Here is a 19630-nt window from a genome sequence, read left to right as displayed (position 1 = left end):
GGTAGCCAACAAACGGGAAAAACAGGACACGGGAGAACTGGAGACAGCTTGCCAGCGCAAATGTATACCCCTGGTTGGTGTTAAGCCCAAGACAGAAGCTCCAAAGTGGGAAAATGTGAGCCTCAAACATAGAATGGTGTCGGTAATTTGTCAGGTGTTTTTAGTATATCCATTTTGTGTGTTTTTCACATCTAGGCCCGCAGCTATGAACCCCACAACCGCACACAGGGAGAATGAGGCCGTTTAGACAGACTCCTTAGACATTTAAAGCAGCTGACTTCCTGTACGCGGTAAACTATACTTCTCTGGTCAAAAGGTTCAAGGTTCAAATAACCAGGTCTCTGACCTGCAGGTGATTTCAGGAAAGGCCCTGGAGAACAGGAGCCTACAGAAGGCATCATGGCTCCTGGAAACAATGTGATATTCTGTCTTCCCAGTGATTCAGCTAACCCTTAATTTAACACCAAGAGGCGAGGAAAGGCCAGCAGGACTTGGATGCTGAAGGCCAGGACTTTCAGTGTGTGAATAAAGACTCTTAATAGCAGCTTCAGGGTTTTGTTATTGTTTCCAATCCACAGGTTCACTTAATAATGCAAAGGCAACGCCTTCCTTAAACAGAACCAGTGAGGACAGCTGCAGGCTTGACTAAAACCATTTCTCTGGGGTCAAGACGAAAGAATCTTTTTCAGTCAGCTGTGGCGACTACTTCATAAAGTGGCATGAGAAAAACAGCTCTACTGGAGTAAAAAGGGACTGAGGATCTAAAACATCAAAAAAGAAGCATCTGATAGAGGGAAGTACCGAGTCTTTCAAGTTAGCCATCTCGAACTGCACACCCCTGGGTGAGAACTCATTTCAGACACCATCCGTAAAGCACAATCTTTTTCTGACTGGATTTACAAGGTTCTGTGAATGCAAGTGGCAGCTAAGCGGTCTCAAAACAATTAGCTCCCCAGAAAAAAAAAACAAACCTGGAGTGTCCTTGATAGGTCATCTGTTACTTTTAAACTTTCGCCTGTTAACAAAAAAAAAAGATACTGCGTGCCATCTTTAACCAGCAACTAAATGAGAAGCTGCCTAACACACACTCGGGGATTATGTGAGTGAAAGGTGATGTCAAGCTGCCCTAGATGCAGCTGACTTGAAGCGGCCGCTCTTTGTTAGGGGGTGAAGGCATGAAGGCAGGCTACAGAAACTCCGGCCTGGTCAACCAGAGAAGGATGGAGTGATGCAAATCAGGATGGTTATGATATAATCCTGAAGCACAGAGCCCCCTCACAGATTCAACCCCCGCTGTCACTGCCGCAGTTCTGTGTCTAGTGACGTTCAGGAGCACTGGATAGTTTTGGCCCACTTTATGGTTTAGTGCCTGGCTCACCCAACATCCTACACATGTACTCTTTGACCTCTGACACCTCCATGTGTAGCTCCTCGACAAGGCAGGACGGCCTTCTGGGAGCACAAAGAGCTGACCAGACCGAAGACTTGACAAGCCGACAGCAGCCAGCGGGGAAGCTGGGGCCTGTGCCACCGCCCAGGTCACCCCGACACACATGCGACAGTGTTCAGAGAAGGCCTCCTGTTCGTCTTTAGGCACCCCGCAGACAGAATGAAAAACTAAAGCTTAAATCAACGATCATCACCCTTTTGATCAATCGATTTTCCACTGCACCCATCTTTTCTCAGTCGCTGCTATACAACTTAAAGCTAGAATACGCTGCACTGTGGTGTCCAGGTAACGACGATTTGTGAACCTCTCCTGGAACGTGAACATGGAGAGTGGATGCCGCAGTGCGTTTGGATGAAACAGGAGGAGGAGTCTGGGCATGTTGAGTCACGCTGTGGATGCATGAAGTTCAAATAAGAGGCTGGTGGACTCGCTCGTCTTTACTAACATGGAACGGTTTCCGTTAGCAGTCAGTTTCATTTTGACGTGACCCGTCTTGCTATCAGGTTATTCACTAACGGCTGCAGCTCGAGAGGACTTACTGTCTGCCGCTGCAGTAAGAAGCTCAGCAGTGAGGTGATGAGCAGGTTCGAGGCAGTAACAGTGTTTATGGGTCATTATCGGGCTTCTAGCTTGCTTATTTGTTGCTGCTCCTTGGCATTGATTGAAGTGGTGATGATACACATTTCTAAAAAGTTTTCTGCAACATTCCCACCCTTCCTACTAGAGGAAATCCAGGATTCAGGTCAAATCACAGTGCTGAACTCCAGATTCTTTTAGAGGCTGGCCTCAGTGTAAGCCAGGCAAACTTAAAAACAGAGCTGGGTTTGCAATCAAGAAGAAGACATCAGTCCCAGGCAGGCTCATTCAATTCCTCTTCTAGGACTCTGGACCGTCTCTCTCTCTCTGCGAGAACAACTTGGAAAGGTCGCAGGAGGCGGAAAGTATATTCCACAGTCAAAACAGAGGATTCAGAAATTGTGCAAGGAGGACAAAACAAGAGGGGACAAGTTCTCTAAAAAAAATCTTAATAAAAAAAGTTCCCCTGTTGTGCTGAATCACACACGTTGCCCCCTCCTCCCCCTGTCCAGTCACTAATCGGGAGGTTTGAGAGGAAAGCAGTTCTTCAGAGCGCCTCACAGTGGTCAACGCCTGCTAAGACAGGAAGAGCACCAGATGGGGGGGGGGGAAAGACTGCACAGCTGCCATGAGAATAATCAACAAGGACTTTCAAGCATGAGAGTGGAAGAAACACGACGCACAGATTCTTCCTGGGGAGTTTGGAGGAATGCTGGCTGCTGTTTGCCTTGGGCTAGTGCCTGCGGGAGAGACGAACAGTGCACTCAGGAAAGAGGCCCTGCCAACTGTGCGTCCTGGTGTCAGAGCTCAGTGGAATGGGTAGCGGCCGGGAAGGATCATCAGTTTTGGCAAAAAGCAACCTTAACGAGTTCGAACCTTACTTCACCCAGAAATCCAGCTGCGGAAACATCTGAGCTCTGGCAAAGCCACTCAGTTTAGGATCTCCCTGCGAGCGCTGGGTGCAGGTATTCCACTTTTACCAATATCACCTGTGTGTTTCACACCGGAGCTCGGCAGACGTCTGACTGGGGGGGGGGGGGTGAGGTCAGGAGCAAGCTAGCCCAAGGTGCGGACGGCGGGAAAAACAGACTCGAAAAGGACGGAAGAAGAAATCGCTGAGCAGATTGGAAGGGACAGTTAGTCCGTGGAAAGAGCAGCAGCAATAAGTAGGGTTACAGGAGCAGAGGGTGAGGAGGGTAGTGAGGAAGGAGGCTGAGGGGCGGGGGGGCTACACGGCGCTCTGAAGGGCCAGTACGTGGCAGAGGCCAGAGGAAGAGGAAGCAGGGGGTGGGGGACAAGGGGCGGGCAGCCCCGAGGGGTCAGGGGGTGGCCCGAGTCACAGTGAGAAAAGGCACAGAGCAGGAGGGGGGGCAGTGGCCGGCTCAGAATATGGTGGTTTCGTACTTCGTGCTGATGGTCCGCTTGGAGTCTGTCTTCTGGTCCACGAGCCAGGTGGCGCTGCCTTGGGATTGGGAGTCAGCCTCAAGCTCCAGGGGCTCCATCTACAGGGCGGAGGGAGAACAGCAGGGCATAAAACGGTCGGTCAGCAGCAGCCGGACACATTTGTTTTGTTTGACATGGCCGTGGTGTGAATGTGTCCTGCGCGTTCTCACTCTACGCCAGGAACAAACCGCTCCTGCAACAGACTCCCCGGACGTGGCCGAGAGGACGCTGGCCCTCCTGTCCTGTCCACTCCATCGCAGGAGCTGCCATTCCCAGGCCTGGTTTTCTTCCAGCGGGCTGTCTGTCCACTCTAAGAGCCTTCACCCTTCGCACGTTGCGCAAACGCTGCTCTCGCCCGGCCCTGTCCGCACACAGACCTCGTCTCTTCACCTGCCCGGTTCTGGAAACACGGATAATCTCTAACCGGACTCACCCGGCCTCTTGGACCAGCAGGGGAAGAGACGGACAACACACACGCACACACTCTGAAATGTGCCATGTCAAGGCCTCCTGCTCGTCTGCGCCTCACGAGCCTCCAGTGACAACAGCACAGCTGAGGCACCAGACAGAGGACCGATGCAGCTCACGTCCACATTGCCACAACCTGGCCTGATACGCTCTGCACTTTCAGAACCTCAGCAGACAGAGGCAGTGTCGACTCAGATCAGTGACCTCTGCGCTACAAGGGCCCAACGGCACTGCAAATTGATTCCTACTTGAGCCTCTCAGGAGCTTCTGCCTGGCCAATGCAAAGCGAACCCACTGAGCCATGACTCCACTAATGTGCCCCCCATGGCTTGCGCTGTACTCAAATTGAGTGCTATCCTAACCACCGCATGTAATGACACACCCTCACTGCTTCTGCTTCCATTCCTGCTGACAAACTGAAGCTCTGTGACCCTCCATGATCAAACCTCGTGATGCACCAAGATCTACCAACTCCGCTAAGCAGCCTCCACCTCTCTTTCACTTTTTTCCCCCCTTCTGTCTTGCTTGTGACCCTCGGATCGTGTTGGACGAACACTTCCACGCACAACACACACGCGCGGACACAATGTGCTCGAGCAGGGGTCTCCAACCTGGATCATGGTGAATGCAATCTGGCAGATTGCATCAGACGTCATTAAAGAAAGAAGGTTCAAACAGTCTTTCAAATAATGCAATTTAGAGAACACTGGGAACAAAAATCCATAGTCCCTCAATGACAAAAGCGACTTTAAATTGATTCATAGCGTGTTCCTAGTCTTTGCAAATGTGATTTACTAGGGACGCGTGAGATGGCGCAGATAGGGGAGGCCTAGAAGCAGGATTAGAGACCCCTGATGTAAAGCATGACCAAGCAGCCAGAGCTCAGAAATAACACAAGAAAAATCAGGAGAACAATCGGGTGCTTGAAGATACAGGAACAGGGTAAAAATCAGCTGGTAAGAGGGCGAGAAACAAAGGGAGGGGGAATGGCAGCGGGAGGCAGTGAAGGAGGCCGAGCAGGAGAGACAGAGAGAAAGCAGGACCTGAGCTCCGGGGCTGACAGAGCGCAGAGGGAGGTAGGAGGGGCGGTGAGTTGTACACGTGTGACAGTAACAGCAGCGGCTCTCAAGCAGAGGAGCACCCTGGGAAACAGGAGGAACCGAAAAGACAAACACAGAGAGAGACGTTAATGTGAGGCAACACGCAGGTTAGTCAAGCCTTCGTCCCACTGAGGGGTGTGCAGAGGACGTTGGGGGGGCAAAACTTCAGTCTTTGCCCTTTTCTTTTAAAATCACAGTCCTGTCATTCGGGTTACTGATCCAGTCAACAGTATTATCACCTTGCACTAATGCAGCCTCATGGTGGTGGTAAAGGGAAATCAATTACAGCTAATCTACAATGATCAAGGGAACGTGCAGCCCAGCCTTAATCTGCCCTCCCAGATTAATATGATTAGTGTGGATACAGAACTCATTTCAGTTACTGTTGTCCACCTTAAGACAATGATGGACACAAGTGTAGAAATGTCAGTGATTTGGACCTGCACATTTATTGGCTGGTTTCCACTGGAAGAAAGATACGGGTGAACACAGTATTTCATGTGCCCAGCAGATGAACTGCTGATTCCCCTCATATCTACTTGTTGTGAATTTATTTTAACCCTATATAGTATTTTGGCAGCCTGTCTACAGAGTAGCAGAACAGGGATACGCAGCCCCTGTGCCTTGGGCGTCCTGAAAGGGTAAGGAGGATGGGTTAGCCACTAAGCCTCTGCACACCCCTGCAGTCACAGTCGCTGGGCCACAGGTCAGGAGGACAGATCAATTCGACAGATCACACAAACACATGATTCCTTGACATCAGCCACAAACACTAAAACAGGAGCATTGTGAATAATCTGGCTGTAGACCAGACACTAGAGAGAACAAGATGTTTATCAAAGCTTATTTTGACACCAGGATGAGTGACTGCCGATCTGTAGATTTATTTGAGTTTTTCTTCAATGGGCTTCTCAGTAACACACTTCCTTGGCAATTCCAGGCAAACAGCCCCCATCACGGAACTGTGTGCTTAGGCCTTTGAAAAGACGTCAAACCTTTGTTCATTTTCTCACTGTCAGGCTCTGAAGTATCCCATAAAACACTGGAAAAGCAAGCACTGTGCCAGCCAAGGTTACAGTGACGCTAAATGTGATGAGTACCTTCATCCAACGGGGAAAAATTCTGATCAGCCGAGAAAGACTTGGCTCAGCCATGGCCCTCCCATTTCCAACAAGCCCGCTTCATACAAGAGGAAACGAGGATGCCCCCTCTTGGCCCAACCAGCATGCAGGCAGTCGCAGGTGTGGGACATGCCACATGCTCTTCAGCCTTACTGCAAGTGGGCAAGTCTCTGCGCATGGGAGTGCCCAATGCAAATGGCCATGTCCACACATGTGGGCGTTTCCATGTGGGCGTGTCTCTGTGGTTGGACATGTCCTTGTGAATGGGTGTCACTATAAGGGGGGCGTGTCACTGTGGGTAGCCATGGCGAAGCAGCACAACAACATTACAGGAGCTGCTGTTGGTGAGGTAATTGGCAACTCCAAAAACAGAAAAAAAATCAAGACAGCAAAGGACTATAATATGCGCTAGTTGTCAACAGGAGAAGAGACAAAAAGAAGCACTGGCATAACAGTAACAATCAAAACCCAAAGCAACTGCAAAGCATTTTCTCTTTCTAAAATAAATGCCATTTAATGTTAAGAGGCTTGCATCCAATTCTCAAAAAAGAATTGTGTGTTGTGTATATAAATGGACTACTGTGACAAATTGCAGGCCGTGCGGTATTGCCACTTAAAACAGTTAAGATCATTACAAGTAGCTAAAATACAATTAGTATGGACCAACGATAATCATTCCCAGAGTGGACTTCAGCAAGCTTGTTAATAGAATGCAGGAAGAAATAAGGTCAAAGATCATATTCTTATTTTGCTATTACAGAAGGATTTCCTCATATATAGAATACAAAACATGATAACATTTTCAATTACTCTTGGTGGACCACTGAAATTTCACAAAAACATGGAGCAAATCGTTACAACATATTCAAAGTGCAGACAAAAGAACAGATTTTATATGAGCTAAATGAAAATCTGCAATGCCAGAAATGAGACAATGTTTTGTCGGGTCTTAATGTGGGTTGTTCTCAGTAGGTTTAAACCCTGATACTGCATGGATGGAGCTGGCTGATTATTAACATCTCCGGGTCAACTCATGTTAGAATTCAACAGTTACCTAGATCATAATAACTGGACAAATTTGAACTTGAAAGCAGCAGAGTGTAGCGCTACAATGTGTAAGGGATTTAGAACTCTAGATTTCCATTCCTGTTAAGTAGTGCAAGTTCACCAAATAAAAATCCATTGGAAAATAATGTGGAATCTATACACGACTTGTTTTTAATTCATAGTGACAAGGACTCACTCGCCCTGTGTTAAAATGCCTATAGGATCACTCATATTGAGAGGCCACTGGTTGATTTAATACAGAATGCCATTATGGAAGTATTTGAACATCTTGGGAAAGGAAACTACAATCGGAGTCTTGAAGATGATGTAGTGTCAGCCTATAGCTCTCCAGGGATGTTCTGGAATCTCAAAGGCATCTTCAGGAGCCAGCCCTGTAGATCTGGGATTTCCAATCCCAGGATTTTGGAAGAAAATGTTGCATTTATTGCTCACTTCATCCTCAGTCTCGCATGAGCCCCATCGAGGAATTAGAGTTGAACAGGAACATGATTCGGAGACAATTCTACTGGGATTCCACTGCGGCTCTGCATCCTCCTCCACCTCATACTACAGTGAGTCTACAGTTCAGTGCCTCAGCACTGGAAAGAGTCGAGTCATCGCGGATACACCCGTCCTAAGTGCCTGGAGGGGCGCCAGCCGCCGCCTCGCCAACACCACTCACCGCCGACTTCCGCACGCTGCCCCGGGGCTTGGGCACCGGCCGTGTGGATTTGGTCTCGATGACCTCTGACCCCGTTGCCGAGGCGATGCCGTGGGGCTTGGTGCGCTGGGCCTGCAGAGCCAGTTGGTAGGCTACCTCAAACGCCTGTCCCAAAGTCAGGATGATCTCATAGGTCAGGTTCTGCGAGAACAAAAACAAGAAACAGCAAGAACATGGTTAGAGAATACCAAAGCACCAAGTGATGATAAATTCTAACTTGTGTTAACACTTGACTATAATAAATAGTCTACATCTCGTATGGATACAGACTAATAAAAAGGCCTCTGTAGCCCTGATTGTTGTCAATGCACCTGACAAGAGTTTGTGCAAGTTAGTGTTGGACATTTACCTTGCAAAACAATGGGTGAATAACTAGGCTTCTTATTGATATTTAAAATCTATATACTGTACATAGACTGTAACACTTCCCAGATCTTGGCAGACTCCACTGGCCTGCTGTGTAAATGTCTTTTCATATTTAATGTTATATAAGCAATAAAATCCAACGACTTGATCACAGAACACACTGCTCAGTTCACGCAGGACTAAGCACCATCTTCACAGGACCAACGCCAGCTGCCCTGAGTGCCCCTGACTTTTCAGTCAAGAGCCCAGAAGGTGAAACTGCCTAGCTAGATCCATGGCATAGCCTCACGAGCAAGACCTGTGAGGTAAAAGACAAAAGAACACAACTCCCAGGGGTCTCTGGACTGTCTCAGGACATCTTCTCATGCTCTGAAGGAGCGAACGCCTAGTTCGCATTCAGAAAGAGCTTGGGAAAAAACGAGGGACTCGAGGAGCCCAGGTTACAGTTGTTCAGGCATCGTACAGGGGCGTCTTCAGAATGAACAATCCTAACCCTGCTCTGGCTCCATCATCTCTTAAAGTCAGCAGAAGCTTTGAGGAAATGTGCATACACATGTGCCAGCAATCGAATAAAAAGCTGTCGAAAAGAGAGAAGAAATAATCTTATCCCTCTGAGATGTTTTTTTTTAAGCGTGGCTGTGGAATCAAACACAGAACCAGGCTTTCGACCTCCGATCTCCTGCTGGTGTCCAGCAGGACCGAGATTGACCCGGCTTGAAGACGAGCCAGTGAGCACAAAGAGGTGACTGCAACTGAACGGCAGCCAGCTGGGAACAAGAGAAGCGAAACGACCTTCATCCAGATCGCAGTTCCAAAATCCCCGGAAGGTCACATCTGTGCCCTTGAATCCCCAAGATGGGACGCGGTAGACCCACAGTGTTCCATTAGGATTCAAGGATGGAATACGAAAGCACTCTGCCCACGGCAAGCTTGTGCTGATCTGGGCAAAAACGCTCCTTATCTCCACAGCTCTAATTTTTCATAAAAGATGCCCTTGAGAGAGTGTCATTGAAACTAGAACAGACTTACACAGACGATAACTAGCTGTTACTTCGGCAGAAGACAAGAAAACATCCATTTCTGTCTTCCCAAGCATAGGAGACATGTGTAAATTAAAAGGGAACTTCTTGGAGATATACGTTTGAGCTAAGCACTGGATGCTTTTTCAAATGCTATTAAAACATTGCATTTGCACTCCTGTATAAAAGAGGGAGGATGCACTCTATGTTGTCCACTTTTCGAGTCCCTGCTTAGCTCGGAGATTACTAGCCTGAGAAGTGGTGTACTGGATCACAGCTGAGTCTGTAGGCTTTCTTTCCAGCTCAGCTCTGAACTACCCAGTTTCAGCATCTTCAGCCTAGTTGGATCAGCTGAACTGCTCTCCCTACTTTTTTAAAAATTATAATACCATGGCCCCAACACAGGGAAATCAGGCAGGGACAGACAGGCATCGTTCTCTTCCCGACGTGCTACAGGTTCAGCGACACACAGGAGGCTTATCGCCAACTGGAGGCGCACAGGGACACTGCAGGTGCCTGGGAACTCTCAAGGCTCTCTATTTCACTAGGAATCTCAATCGCATTCTCCTGCTCCCACCAGAACGTGGCTGCACTGCTGCTGCTTGTGAAATTCTGATTCCAACCTGTGATATCTGAATCACCGAAGTGTTAGACTAAAATGCCTGATATAACTTGATGAACGAACACCCTCTAGACTGAGGACTGGACATCTATTCTTCCAGTTGAGGGTCGCAGGAGAGCCGGAGCCTATCCCCACAATCAACGGGCACAAGGTAGGATACACACCTGGAAGGGACGCCTGTCCATCACAGGGCAGACAATGACACAGACACATTTTCCCAGAAGCCAATAAACCTGCCAGTACGTCTTTGGACTGTGGGAGGAAACCCACATGGGGAGAACATTCAAACTCCCCACGGATATCACGCTAGGTTTGGAATTGAACACGGGATCCACTGTCCAACTGTCCTGCACAGGACTGGACATCCCACACTAACATGATCGCAATTCCCACTTTTCCCAAACCCCCACAGGGGATGACTGAAGGAGTCCTGTCAAGCCCTGGAAGAGCTCATGCGGCTGTAATGTTCCTCGGATTAAACAACTTGTCTTGTAGGCAATATGCCCGGGATCTCTGACTATAACACCAGGAATCACCAGGGTGCTGTGAAAGCCCCCTGACCAGTCCCAGCCCATCTGTGCCCCAGTCCCGCCCTGGTCGCGCTCCTAACACATCTTGCCCCGCCCCTGCCCTTAATACAACCCAGCCACGCCCCCGATCCATCCAGCCCCGCCCCAGCCCCGCCCCTGACCTGTCCGGCCCTGCCCCAGCCCTGCCCCAGCCCTTACCACGTCCACCGTGCTGAAGACGTGGCAGTAGTGGTGGCTGGTCTGCAGGTCCTTGGTGATGTAGGCAAAGGTGCAGAGGTCCTCCGGGTCCTGGGCTGCGCAGGAGATGTTCCTGATCTCGTGCTCCGCGATTATATTCTGTAAGGGGGGAGGGAGACAGATCAGGGGGTGGATCACTGATTCAGCATGTAACCCCTATAATCACACTCCCCATAACAAGCTAGACATGCCTCCTTCACTGTTCTCAGAATGAGGAAAGGAAAGAAGTACAATACACATTACACGTAATTAGGGTCCAGTTCAGTTTCTTATGTACTCTACTATACATATTCCACAGTCGGTACAGTATTTTGAGTAATATAAAAGGTACAGGGAGACATTTACTTGTGCTGATGAGGCTTTACACTCACTGGCCACATTATTAGGAACCCCCAATGGGCTACAGGCACTCGCTAAGGCCTCTAGGCCCCTGTGAACAGAAACAGCAGCCTGAGCAGGACCTGATCTGTATTCCACAAGGTCTTGAAATCTGTGCGTCCTAACCACATCCCAGTCTTCAAGTAGAATGGCCTTCCTATGGAGAGGAGAATGTTGTGTGGAATTGAACTGCAAGGATCATCAACAGAATCAGGATCTGGGAATGGTTCAAGCCAGAAAAGGTGATGAAAGTCTCTTGTTCCTCAAACCAGCCACCGTCCTTCAAAAAAGAAGGGCTTCTTATATTTTCACTGTCGTGTCAACACCTCCTCCAGAGCTGGCTGCAGAGAGAGAGCACTAAACAGGTTCAATCCATGCGTGACAGGCAGGGTCTTGCCGGAGATAGTCTGGAAGTACGATCCCTCGTTACCTCAGGCAGGAACGGAACATTGGCACAGTAAATTGCAACCTCGATGAGCCACGCTGACTTGTTGTGTCAGCAGTGGGGGAGACCAGCTAGCATCTGGCATTACTGAAGCTAATGCAGGGAACCAGCTCTAGTGCTTTATGAATATAAACTGGAGAGTAAGGGGTTTCTAAATCCATGGAAAGATGCTGGATTCTCCCCCCTTGACTTTCCTGGGAACAGTACAACATGGTTCACACTTAACTCTCCCTGGAATGCAGACTCTTAAGAGGTCCAGCCCTGAAGCCCATTCACAGCCAGGGTAACCAGACTGGTAACCCAAGGAGTTAAACTCCCATTGATAAAAGAAGTTGAGTGACTCGTTTCAAAAAGCCTGCTCTGTAGCTGGATCACTCAAAAGCAGAAGCAAACGGTCCTCCCCTCTTTCCTCCTTGAAACGGGGGAGAGGTTCATCAGCACGAAAAATCAGCACAACAGAAGCCTCTCTCTATCACCTTTGTGAGAAAGGTCAACCCTGTCAAATCTCGACAAGCCCGTCAGAAACCTGACCTTTTGGGGGTTTTTTTGAGACGGGAGAGAGATAGACAGCAAACAAACGAATTAAATTCCGGTGATCTAATCTCGGGAGGGAAAAGATAAAGCAACAGGCCTCCGAATGCACAGAGGACTGATACATCCCAGATAAGCAGTGCGAGATCGGGGCCAGGGCTGGCTCAATACTTGGTGCCGCCGGCGCCAGGGCAGGTTTATCAGCTCCGCACAGGTGTCTGCGCTTCGCAGGGGCAGAGCGACAGCACGGCAACAGAAAGGGCGACACAGAGGAGGCGCCGGAGGAGAAGATGCCCTGGCTGATGGGGCAAAAGTCCTGCGCTGAACCTGCCCCCCCACCCCTCTCACCCGCCCACTCTTAACACCAGCCTCCGCTTCCTCACCTTGTTAGCAGCATCGATGAACTTCACCCCCTTGTAGGTGATGGACAGAACGATGGTTGGGACTTTCTTCATCTGCTCCGTCGACCTCTGGGGGGGGAAACAGGGCAGCGGTTGACGTTACCGTGAGAGAAAGATGGAGATGGAAAGTTGGGGGTGCATGAAGAGGGCCCCCCAGATCCAAGGCTACATACTGGGAAGGGGAAAGCAAAGAGACTCATGGGAGCCATTTCCTTGGACATCAGGGCAGGGTGTGAGTAGCACCTGGGTCCAGGGAGGACTGTGAAAGCACACGCAGGCAGGTGTGGGAAGCCGCCCAGGGTCCGTCCAGCTCCACACTTGCTCACACAGACCGAACGGGCTGTGAAACCTCCTGCGCAGACGCAGACTCCCCTCTGCGTTATTCACGGCTTCTCTCTGCAGAGTCGCTCGCTGCTGGCAGCAGCCCTACGCCCAGATTCATGAAGCGCGCGACGATGAAAGGAGGTACATCTGTTAAAGCATTTGCCAAGTGATTGATTTTTCCTTTCCCCCCAATTTTAACATCCGCCAGCTGCGTCAGTATAGCAGACTGCCTTCCGGAAACTCCGAAACCGTTTAGAAAAGACAAAAAGGGCCTCTTAAGAACGAGAATGAATGCCTGACAGATGTGTGTGTTCAGACCACCTGGGCCTCATCACCTCTGCTGATGAAGGCTCCTCTGCAGTCTGATCTTTTAATTGCTTATTTCAGCTGACTGAGCCAATGGAGTGGCTACAGGGCCTAAAGGACACCCTTAGTGTTCACAGCCCTTCGTCTTTGAATTGGAAGAGGGAAACTGTAGCATGCAGACTGGAATTTCTCCACGCTGTGTTCAAGCCACCTACCCTCATTTTGGCACAAGCATCCTGCGTTGACTCGGTGCCCCTCAGTTCTTTGATGAGCATTGATCCCAGGTACTGCAAGACAGAGATCAGAAGGGCTGCCCTGTTAACTGTTTCTTGTGGATTGGCTGCTCGATTGGCCAAAATATGGATCTTAATTTCAATAATACAAAGAATAAGAGAGGGATTTTGCTGTCAAAACCCCCTATTACCAAAGAGGAGATGATAATGGTAAGTGATTTCTTTGCTATTTGCTTCATTACCCCCAATTTTGGAAGGAGCAAGCGTTAATTAAGCCTGCTCGACTGCTCCGATGTTCGTGTGAGCTGGGCAGTGAATGATAAATTCACACCAGTTACAGCCAGCAATTCCTGCAGACAGCTGCCACAGGAGGTCGCTAGCGAGCAGCCAGCTAAGGAACCGTTTCCCGTGCTGGACCAGTTGTAACGGTCAGGAAGGATATAGCCCAAAGTGGCCCAAATATATAGCCCACTGTTTGCCAAATAGAGGTCTCAAATAATCGATTAATAATGAGTCCTTTCTGGGAGATGGCCATGCAAGTTCAGCTAGATTAGCCGGAACAGCTCATTCAGGTACAGATACAGGGAGATAAAAGAGGCTGCTTTAAATGAAGAATCCAGGCTTTGTTCTCAGCACAGGAAAACGCTGGTGTTCACCAACAAGCTGGTCCAAACACCTCCTGGAGGGTCTGGAAGTAAATGAGCACTCCTTGCGAGGCACTGCCCTCTGTCTGACTGGCACACTTAGCCCACGTGATTCCTTTCTTTTAACCCCAGAAAAGGCTTTCCTTTCTAGGTTTCTCCAGAGAGGAATGACGGGCAGCAATGAACTGCAGCTGACAAAAACGGCTTGGCATATGGACTTGTGGGAGCTCTCGGAAAGGGTATGTGACTTCGATCAGCCCAGAAGACCTCCGGGCCAAGAGAAGTGGCGATGAGAGAGAGGCAACAGCGGCAGGCCGGGCAGCTCCCCGAGGCGCGGGGCGGTGTGGAAACGAGACGGGGGGGTGCTCACGCTGGCCTCGTAGCCGCAGGACTCGAAGATGAGCTTCTCGGGCTGGTGCTGCCAGTTCTGCACGGGGGCGTAGGGCGTGGCCAGGCTGGGCGGGCGCAGGGTGAGCCGTGCCTCCCGGGGGCGGTCATCGTGCCGATCCTGCAGGGGGGGGAAACACAGCCAAGCTGACACCCGAGTGGACAGGAAGAGCGAGACGTTCACGGTGAACGCACGCGCAATTTCTCAATTTTTCTCTTTTTTAAGACTTTTCATTTAAAGATGAGAGGATTTACACAAAGTCAGATATGTTACTGCTTTTATCTTTCATTTTTCCATTATGTTTTTTTATACAATTAACTATCCACATTCCGCCAGTATAGATGGGAGGTTATATAGAGAAACACAGTCAGCAAAAACACAACAAATAACCAACAAAAGACTGCTTCGCGCTCTTTCACAGAACAAAATCAGGTCTCAATGGGGCCACAAACTCAATCCAGGCCTGCCAGGATTTACTAAACCTTTCTGCTTGTAACCTAAGAGAAAAGGTGAGCTTTTCCATTTTATAAATCTCCCTTCACAACACTGATCAATTGTTCTGCTGTTGGGGGGGGTCTTTAGGAAACCATTTTCTTGTCAGTTTTCTTACTGGCAGCTGAAATAAATCCTAGTAGAGTATATATCCATCCTTTACTTTCATGTCAAAAGTACAATTACCCACATACATAACAGAAAATCCAAATGCTTTGTCTAGGTTTATTTGAGTTTTAAGGGCAAAATGTATGATTTTCCAATTTTGTAGCAGCAATCTTCATTTCTAAAAACACTCAGTCCTCAGTTAGAACGCTGGCTGTCATGAAGAGAAGTAATAGTCAAATCTGAATCAGGGCTGATCTGAAGGACAGAGCACAAGAAGACTAACTTGTTCTGGTGGAGTCAGGATTTTATCCAGTAACCTCCTAAGTAAAAAAAACATTTCCTTAATTCCAGGATTTTTTTATTTAACTATCCAGATGAAAACAACTCATTTTATTGTGATTCCCCATGTCTGGCCTCTAGCTCGATCGGCCTGTTCATGCTGTTACGAAAACTACCAGTGAATTAAGAGAAAATTCTGCTTTGCAATTCTCTGACCAGTGTTCTGCAGTAGGCCTGATGTTAGCTAATTCTTTTTCGACCCTAGGAGCTATGGAAAACCGTTGGACACCAGGAGTTTCCGGTTTCAGCTGTATGTTTGTGTACCCCTCGCCGCCACCAGCAAAGTGACTCACGTGGCTTCGATGATGTCGCTCGCTCCGAGAGCGGTGCGGGACGTCATGTTCGTGCTCCGTCCTGCGCTTCCCAGAATCCCCCGGGGCCAGGAGCATGTCCGTGGAGCGGCCCGTGTAGGAGTCGTGGCTGAGGGGCGACGAGGTCTGCGACACAAGGTCCTGGCACTGGGAGACACACAGACACGCCGTGCCGGTCAGGAGGAGGGAGAGCGTGGCCCCAGGGCCGAGGGGAGGGTGCTGGCGCGTCTCGAGGGTGTCACTCACCCTGATCTGGGAGAGGCGGGGGGGCTTGATGGGTGGCTCCTCATAAGGCCGCTCGGCCAACGAGGCGATGATCCGCTTGCGGTGGCCCAGCAGGTTGATCTTCAGCACCTGGGCGCAGATGAAAAAAGAGGAGATGAGCATCACAGGCCATGAAGCTTAAACTTTACTGCATCATGACATTATGTTCATCAGCTGTTGTTAATGACCTTACAGCACTGAATGTTGTTTTCTTGGTACATAAACACAGCTATTCTCTTTCCTTAGAGTTTGGACCGGGACAGAGGGCCACCATGCATCTCCCTTAGGATACTTGCTAAGCATAGGTCGCTGACAAAAATTTGGAAAGGTCTAAGGGATATGTGAATACGAATCCTGCCTCATGTTTGAGAGAGTTCACTACAAGGCCAAGAACAGCCTGAGGTCTCGGCCGACCCTGGTTTGTTACTGCACTGAGAACTGTATCCCAGCCCAGTTCTGCCCTAACCTCTCAGTCAATTCGAGCTTTAGATTGTGCTTTTCCAGAGTGAGCACCTTCTCAAAGTAATGGTACAACAGGGGATGGGGGAGCCAAGGGGAAAACAACTACGTGGTTTTCATGTCTTGGCCGGTTATGTCAAAACATGCTTTCAAGAGAGAAGATCCCTCACCAACGACACTGCATGCCTGAAATTACCCAGGAGGCCGAGGCGTTCGCTGAGAGCCAACTGATGCCAGGCAGACTGATCCCACAATTCCCTTGGCGGCATTGCTGGGAATCCCGGTCCCAGTCAGCTAGTGACACGGCCCAGACTCGAACCCATGACCAGAGAGCTCAACCCATGCTCTCTAGCAAGCATCTTTACCGAATCAGCCGCTTGACAGCCCCGATGCCCTCACATGCTGCCTGACTCCAACGCATCGAACTAGACTTCTTCTGTCTTCGTCGAGAAGCCCTCCGCACGCGGCTGTGGACTTACGTTGACGATCTCCAGCTCCCAGAGGTTCTTGACACTGTCAATGGTGCGGTAGCCGCTGGCCAGGAAGTTCTGGAGATACTCCTGCAGGCCCAGGACGTCCAGCCAGGAGGCCAGGGAGGTGCTGCCGTCACAGCCCAGGGCTTTCACCTGCGATGGAGGACACCTGCTCTGTCACACCTCGGGCTCGTACCATTAAAAGCACCTGATAAATGACTGCCTGTCCGACACCCAAAATATATAGCGGATAAGAATAAGCTAAGAGAAACTTAAAATTTCAAGTGTAAATCTTGCTTACACAAGAAGACAGACGGAGAAAGGATTTTTTTTTCTTCTTTTCAATGGGTGATTTTCCAAACAGGGAGAAAAGCAATGAAAAAAAATCATTTTCTCCATTAAGGGTAAAACAGGCAAATACAGAGACTTTAGCCACTGTTGTACCACACCCTGTACCTAGAACTTGACTTGCTCTTTCTCGAACACAAATCCAGTGTAGTTTTGTAGCCGTCCCACCCCCCACCCCCCACAGACACATGAAGGCTGTGCACCTTGGGAAGGGATCGTGCTGCCTGCAGGATCTTCCTCCGGTGATGTTGGTCCAAAATTCCTATCTCCTTCAGGTCCTGATCCTCCATAACATTACTGCCCTGAAACAACAAGACAGAGAAGGACCACACTGTTCAGCTCCTGACGCCACATCACCTCTCCAGATAAGGTCAAAGGTTACAGAATTACCCAGCTATCCCACGGGCTCTGCAATCTATTCCACACTATTACTGAGGGTCACCAGCCTGGCCTCAGCTGACACTAGAAGGTCTCTGCCACATTGTTAAAATATTTTCATCTCACCTTATCCAAATTTAATCCTAATTTCCCCCCCACCGTTGCTGTCCATTTTAGAAAGCACTGGGGGCTTCCCCTCCATCGGAAAAACAGGGCAAAGATCTGTGCCCCCCGCCCTTGTTGGCATCACACCATCTCTGCGGGAAAACAAACCAGCTCCTGCAGCCGAGCTGAACCGTGACAGTAGGCGCTGTTGGAAGAATGATTCCACAGGATACACAGGAAAAAAAGTCATGTGAAACAGCACCCCTGACCTCACCTCCTGGAAATATGGTTTCCACGTAGTAGAAACTACAGTAGGAATTGTATATTTAGAAACTTATATTTTATATTTATACTACATCTTACAATGGCGATCCCAGACCCCGGTCCCAATAGCCAAAGCTGCCCTGCCTAGCCCAGATTCACCTTCAGAAGCAGGCATCACTCTAGTAAGGATCCCCTCCTATTTCTGAATGAATTCCCACAATCCCAGCCGCACACAGCCAGTGGAGCAGCTGGGAATTCCCAACGCCAATGAACAAGGGTTCCGCTTGGGAAGAAGGGCTGAGTAATAACACACAATAACACACAGCGAGTCTGTCTATACCCAAGAGCACTCAGAGTCCCAGTGCTCGGAAACCACAGTTATAATTATAATAACTGCTTACACTTATATAGCGCTTTTCTGGACACTCCACTCAAAGCGCTTTACAGGTAATGGGGACTCCCCTCCACCACCACCAATGTGCAGCCCCACCTGGATGATGTGACGGCAGCCATAGTGCGCCAGAACTATCATCACACATCGGTTATAAGTGGGGAGGAGAGCAGAGTAATGTAGCCAATTCATAGATGGGGATTATAAGGAAGCCATGATTGTTAAGGGCCAATGGGAAATTTAGCCAGGACGCCGGGGTTAAACCCCTACTCCTTTCGAGAAACACCCTGGGATTTTTAATGACCACAGAGAGTCAGGACCTCGGTTTTACGTCTCATCCGAAGGTTATTACCAGGCCTCCCTTTACCTTAAGTAGACGCCAGACACAGATTCAATTTCAAGAGAAAACATGTGCACCACGTCCTCGTAGAGATGATTCAAAGCTATTGCTTCGCAGCAGCCCTGTGAGGATCAACGATTACTATGGTCCATCATTCCAGTCACTCCAAACTGAAGGGACCGGCCCTCAACATCTCCCACACTCAGGAAAAAATTAGGCTGAAAGATCAAACTATTTTAAAAATTAATGACTGGAAGGAGCTTTAGTTTAACACCACCATTGTGTCCATTAGACCATTTAAAAAACCAACACCACCAGATCCAGTAATTGTTACAACATAAGGACAGCAATGGTGTATACAGTATATCATAATATAATAAACAAATAATAGGTAGACTTAATATAGTGAACTACTTGATGGAACTCGTACGGTATGAATATTTGCTGTGCAAAATTCTTAGACTCTTTGCTTTGTTCTGCTCTTATCGCTACATTTTCTTCCTTCATTAAGACGAAAGTAATCTTTGGCCATCTGCCAGCATTTAAAACAAAATGACCGAAACTGCCAATTACATCAGACAGATGATGTAATTGCAAACAAGATTTCTAGATGTGTGGAGAGGGAACGGGTGATGTTAGTGATGAGGGTCAGCTGGCAACGAATCAATCAATTGGGAAGCATGACGGATCAGCTGTGATATCACTTCATGTTGGGTGCTCTTGGACAGTTCACCTCGAGCTGTGGGGATCACGGTTTTTGAAGATTCTGATTGATGTGAATTACAGATGCTAAATGACAAGCATGGTTTGATTGAGTGAGAATAGTCAAGAGTTACACTAGGAAACACCTGTTACATCTGACAGTCTCCAAGACATTTTTACAACAGTGCGTATCATTTTTAGAAATTAAAGCTTATTTAGTTTTTATGTGGCAAATTAGTTTGGCATAGGAGGTGGCATAGTGGCGCAGTGGTTAGCATTGCTGCCTTGCAGAGCTGGGGCCCTGGG

The 19630-nt window shown here is 48.8% G+C and overlaps 1 protein-coding gene across 14 annotated transcripts in view; it reads right to left on the bottom strand.

The window, feature by feature from the left end:
* The window catches only part of LOC148658551 (ankyrin repeat and SAM domain-containing protein 1A-like), a 133045-nt gene that overhangs the window by 2438 nt on the left and 110977 nt on the right, over positions 1 to 19630 (bottom strand). For 5 of the 14 annotated variants that reach the window (XM_088639887.1, XM_088639894.1, XM_088639888.1 and 2 more), the window contains 11 exons: positions 17348 to 17446; positions 16803 to 16949; positions 15847 to 15954; positions 15583 to 15747; positions 14333 to 14470; positions 13301 to 13372; positions 12438 to 12524; positions 10662 to 10799; positions 7888 to 8067; positions 4981 to 5079; positions 2085 to 3528 (listed from right to left, as the gene is read on the bottom strand). In XM_088639887.1, coding sequence (XP_088496013.1) covers positions 3409 to 3528; positions 4981 to 5079; positions 7888 to 8067; positions 10662 to 10799; positions 12438 to 12524; positions 13301 to 13372; positions 14333 to 14470; positions 15583 to 15747; positions 15847 to 15954; positions 16803 to 16949; positions 17348 to 17446 — 1353 coding nt within the window. In that variant the 3' untranslated portion in view covers positions 2085 to 3408. Of the gene's footprint in view, positions 1 to 2084; positions 5080 to 7887; positions 8068 to 10661; positions 10800 to 12437; positions 12525 to 13300; positions 13373 to 14332; positions 14471 to 15582; positions 15748 to 15846; positions 15955 to 16802; positions 16950 to 17347; positions 17447 to 19630 lie in introns of those variants that run through there. The other 9 variants (XM_088639889.1, XM_088639890.1, XM_088639891.1 and 6 more) reach the window with 9 other exon arrangements.

This window comes from Lepisosteus platostomus, chromosome 7 (assembly GCF_059453375.1).
Source record: "Lepisosteus platostomus isolate fLepPlt1 chromosome 7, fLepPlt1.hap1, whole genome shotgun sequence".
Lineage (NCBI taxonomy): Eukaryota > Metazoa > Chordata > Actinopteri > Semionotiformes > Lepisosteidae > Lepisosteus > Lepisosteus platostomus.
This window is presented reverse-complemented; position numbering and strand designations above follow the sequence as displayed.